Source organism: Cupressus sempervirens, chromosome 8 (assembly GCF_028749045.1).
Source record: "Cupressus sempervirens isolate cs-2001-9-10 chromosome 8, ASM2874904v1, whole genome shotgun sequence".
Lineage (NCBI taxonomy): Eukaryota > Viridiplantae > Streptophyta > Pinopsida > Cupressales > Cupressaceae > Cupressus > Cupressus sempervirens.
The window spans coordinates 672,308,350-672,313,532 of NC_143125.1; the positions used below are offsets into that span (position 1 = coordinate 672,308,350).

Genomic DNA, 5,183 nt, shown 5'->3' on the forward strand with positions numbered 1-5,183 from the left:
ATCTTAAAATTTTCATCAATTAACTTCATCTTTGATTATTGAACAACGATTAGTTCCTTTAAATTCCATTCTCTTAGTTCATTGTGTTGACCAAAGTAACCCAGCTTAACCCAAAGGAAAATCCTGGAACATGATAGAAATTTGATATGACTTGGACTAAGTTAAAAGTGAGGGACAAATAAAGTCGGTGTCACTTTCCAAAGCTCTCATGACAGGAGGAAGGCAAATCTCTAGATCAACACTTCCTCCACCTTCTCTACCAGGATAAGCAGACATCTTCCCGTCAAAGTGGTTGGCAATCCCACTCCTAACCGCAACAGGTCGTCCTCCCCCCCCTCCCGAAATCATTCTCATACATCTCGAAGCGCGGGGAACTCCCCATTAACAAAGAGTTCTTTCCAAATTCATCCGGCCTATACGCCATTGGCTCCTTGTTCCACTCATCAATTCTTTCCCTAATAGCCCTGTCCATATGACCTGCAATTATACCATTCAACAAACCAGCCGAGAAGGAAATAGACAAACTGATAAGCTCCCCACAAGTGGCAGTCACACGTATAGTCTGAATAGCGTTGCCAAAGTAAGAGGTCGGCAGCGGAGGAAGAAGCCGAGGACGACAATTGACGGAAACATAAAATGTCGTGGGCTCGTCTGGGCAGAGCCTCCGGGCCCGCGTGACTGCCCGCCACACTTGAGCGCACAGCGCCTGGAAGGAAGAGATCGTGAGGGATGAATCCTGGTTAGCCCGCTCCTTTAATCGGCTGATCGTATGGGAGCTGAAATGGAAGATTTTTACCCGCACTGGAGGCAGGGAAATACGCGGGACGTGACCGTCCTGGTCAAGGCCAAGTCTAACTACAGAACCAGGAGGCTCTATCAGACTGCGGTCGTAGATAGGGTTAACAGAAATTTTATTGCCATTTGTTTTGCACAAATCTGACCACGAATTAAAAAAAGTCCAGAGCGAAACCCCGTCGGCTACGGCGTGGTTGAGCGTGCAACATTCTGCAATCCCGTCTTTCAGCCGAGTTACCTGCAAATTTCATATCAACAATCATTTAAACACTAGATGCCCTTGTACAAAGAACTTCAGCTTCAAATTGAAAAATTTAATCTATTTCCGTTAATAGCCCTGATTCGCAGAAGCCTTTACCATTCCAACCCAGAAAATTTACATTCATTGATTTACCTGGACGACGAGTAGCGGAAGGCGATGGCCTTCAAGATTGACGGCTCCGCTGAGGGCAAATAGTTCTTCCACAGGTGACGTAACTTCTTCTGTGATGAGATCTGCAATGCTTAGGTCCTCTGCCGTGGCTTCGACGAAATCGACGCCGGAATCGTTGCATTGGACGTAAATACCGCCATCCAGAGGATCAGTTGTTAACCGGCCGGCCAAAGGATAAAATTTTAGCAGTACCTCAGAAAGCCTTGCAACAAGCCGGTCTACATAAGAGGAGAAGTCGTCACGATAATATAATTTTTTGAGCTTCGGATGGAGTGGCTGGAAATACACTGGGCTTTCTATTAACATGAACCATTTTGCTCTCACACAGATAAATCGCAGGGAAATAAAAGCAGAAATTCGATGAAATGAATGAATTACATGAGATAGGGTTGAAATAAAAAGAATTTTAAAGATCGAGCAGTTGTAATAATTGCAAATCACTGATTGTTCTTCCTTCTACGCAAAATAAAGTTGACTCACTCTCCACAGAGCACAAGTAAAACCTTAAGCTTTCTTTAATGGCAATCCGCAGATGGACTCCTGCATCGATTGAACTCTTCGATATAAAAGCTTTTCTTTGATTTTAAATAAACTTCTGGTTGCGCCTTCAAATCACTTGTTTTTTTCCGTTATCGGCAAGTACGACCAACTGCACCGGAATAAGCACGTGATCCTTCTGTCAACGTTCCAAGTTATAGAATAATATTGTTTAAACTATTATTTTCGTTTCTATTATTAGCTGCACCAATCAGATTTTAAATTAGTTCAGCTCTTAGATATTTACAAAGTCTATTAATTTCATTACATTCGGAATGAGTATATTACTATTTATTTGGAATTCTATTGGACTTGAACCAAAAAGACAATGAAAAAATTAATTTGAGTATTAAAAAAATGGATAAAATTACACCGTATGTTTTACACATCACTAAATAAGCAATAAAATTACACAGTAGGTTTGCAATAAAATTACATAGTAGGTTTTCATTAAAAGCATCTAATAGGCTCTTTATTTAAATTTAATTGTCATTGAAGTTGGTTTCCTATATTTTTTCCCTTAAACTCGATTTCCCTTTTGCAAATAATTGGTATTTTCATCGAGTTCTGCTCTGAGTGGTAGGTATTTTTCTTTGTGACCCCAATTTTCATGTGGGTGAAGATTTCAGAAGCAAAAATTTGAAATTTGAATTTAAAGCAATGTTCTTTGTGGGTTTGTTTTCTCTCAAGAACAATTTTACTCCCTGCGTCTGTGATACCCATTTTGTATTTTTTGTATTTGAAGTTTAGTGTTCTTAGGGCATGATTGATTGTGTTTTCATACATATATTTGTGGGGTTTCATTCAAAGTTGTATTAAAAAGCCCACTTGGGTATATCTGTGATGAAGAGAAACTAATGTGGCCTAAAATCAATCTTTTGCGCCTCCAATTTTTTCACTTCAAACCCAAATCAAAATTCCATGTAACAAGTTTTTTGATTATTCGTCAGACCCATAATAGAGCTCCTATCTCCTAAGTAAATTTATCCACTTCTATAATTCCTTTATATATTTTGGTGTCGTAAATGGTTGCCTTGGACCATTTTCAAATCTCCCATTTTTGTTGTCCGCCTTTTACTGTCTTTCTCCCTTTTGACTTTTGTTAATTTAAAATCCATTGTGCTTTAACTCTAAAACTTCTATTTCAAATTCTGATGTTAGGTATTCTTGCTGAAGGGTGTTAATCTACAGTGGTCGTTGTCTGTTTGCCAAACATCTATAACATTGAGAGCAGGTATTTGTTCATATCTCTTCAGACACTATTTTAAAAAATACTTGTACTCTTGTTGACCATATTCGAAAGGTGGCAAAATGCAAGCTTGAAAAACATGGCAAGATTGACTTTGATAGGTGGCAAGGCAAGTTTGAAATCATAAAACATGTGGCAATGGTAAAACCAAAACAAGTTTTAAAACATGGCACAAGGTAAAAGTATCGACAACATAATAAAAAGTTATTAAAACTTGAGCACTGGCAGTACGTGGAATTTAATGAGAGATTGTATGTGATTTAACTCATGCTAGGTGTAAGGTTCCTATGGCGGAATCGAAAGGAATTTACAATACAATTTTGATTGTGGGCATTTGATTCATTTCTTCACCCTGCAAATGTTATTGTGAAAAGTTTTTGTCTTCTCTAAATAATGTTGAAAGTTGCTTCGTGAATAAGCTGCTCTGTGAATAAGTTGCTTTGTGAATATTTATTTTCATTGAGTAAAGAATTGAAAAGGATCTACTGTGAAAAAGATCTATGAAAAGGGTTTGTTCTTTTTGCAAATCTAAGATATTCTTTGGCTGCAAATATGAAAGTTTATCCTAGCTATGCAAATTTGGGATATGAAATAAGGTTTGAGAAATTTGTTTCAAAATGAAGTATCGTTTTGATGGGTTTCTGATCATTTCTTTATGAAAATTCTCACCTTTTCGTTTCACCTGTGATTGCATGGCTGAGGCAAAGAGGGGTGATCCCACAGTAATGGGTTCCACTTTTTGACCAATTTTGACATTGAAATCAATATTTTTGCAACAAACATCACGTTCAACTGACTATATCTCAAAAACTATAAATAATTTCAAGATGACATAAAATAATGATTTTGAGTACTCTGTTCCTACTTTGTAACCATATTTTTTAATCTAAAAAAAATAAATTATTTAGGTTAACTTTTTCAACTCCTTCCAAAAGTGGTACATAATAAAATTCAATATTTTTAAAGAGTGACAGTCTGTTTGACACACATAACTTTTTTTCTAGAAATGATAATGATGTAATTCTTTTGGTGTTAGATTCCTAACATCAATATCCAGAGGATGCATTTGGTTTGATTCATTTTGGTTGAATATTGTATAGTTTATGAAGTTTGGAAGTGACACGAATCATAATTCAGACATACGTTCCGTTTGACACAGATAATTTGAAGTCAATTTATCAAAAACCTTTTTAATTTTTTTTGAATAGAAAGGTATCTCAATAAGCTAGTTCCTACATATTTTCAAAAAAAAATTGACCTAATTTACTAATTTTCCTGAGGTGTCGAAGTCGGTTGATGCTAAATCAGTAATGAACCTATAATGAGTTAAACTCATATTTGAAAGTCTTAATTAATATAATATGTATTACAATTATAGTCGTTGGAAAGCTTGCTTTGAGTAGCACAAATTGACATATTTTATTTTACAGTAGGAGGTCATTCAATCTCAATTTTAGGGGTCAAAAGAGCCAATTTTATTTTTTCTCCAGAAAACAACACCAAAAATTTGTAATTTGAGATGTTCGCACGAACTTGTCTAATATGTTCGTGCGAACATAATGAGAAAAATAATCCGATAGCCAAAAATTTAATTTAACATTTTTGCGTGAACATTTATAATAATTTGTGTTTGCACGAACATACAAAAAAGGAAAATTTATCAAGATTCCAAATAGAAAAGTGGAATTTTAATTGCAAAATCACCATTACAAATTGTAGTGCCTGCCCCTAAGTCGCATTTCAGACATCCTTGCCAAATTCTTTTAGGCCAATTTTATGTTTGATGATTAGTATTATTATTTTAGAGATTATCAGATGTTGTTTTACACTCAGTTTATTATATGATGAGATTACTTGGTACTCTATATTTCATGCATGTGTGATGATTATTCAATGTTTTCAGTTATCGATGATGGTTAGTTAGATGCTTTATTATCACATGTGCTTTCTTATGTATACTTACCCCATAGTGCATGTTTATGGTGTGCGTGTTTGTTTTCTTTATGTATGGTGTTTCTGATGTGGTTAAGGAAGGGAGTCATAGTCACCTGCTAGTCAAGATCTACACGATGCACCACTTCCTGCCATTGTCTGTTTAGCTTAGAATATTGTGTCTGTACATGCATGGATTTTATGCAGGTTGTAGGTACCGGGTATCGATTTCCCTGA

The 5,183-nt window shown here is 36.0% G+C and overlaps 1 protein-coding gene across 1 annotated transcript; it reads right to left on the reverse strand.

Annotated features, from left to right (window-relative positions):
• On the reverse strand, positions 1–1,892 carry LOC149544233 (BAHD acyltransferase DCR-like). The gene is made up of 2 exons (XM_089796376.1): positions 1,190–1,892; positions 1–1,033 (listed from the first exon to the last, which is right to left on the reverse strand). The coding sequence occupies exons 1-2, from the start codon at positions 1,532–1,534 to the stop codon at positions 308–310; spliced, it is 1,071 nt and encodes a 356-aa protein (XP_089652502.1). The 5' UTR covers positions 1,535–1,892; the 3' UTR covers positions 1–307.
• Positions 1,893–5,183: the final 3,291 nt, after the last annotated feature.

What these genes read in the sequence shown, in the direction of transcription:
- LOC149544233 (XM_089796376.1), bottom strand. Translation starts at nt 1,534, where the DNA reads ATGTTAATAGAAAGCCCAGTGTATTTCCAGCCACTCCATCCGAAGCTC. An exon ending in TTCCGCTACTCGTCGTCCAG is followed by an intron (nt 1,034 to 1,189) that starts GTAAATCAATGA and finishes TGAAATTTGCAG; the next exon opens with GTAACTCGGCTGAAAGACGG.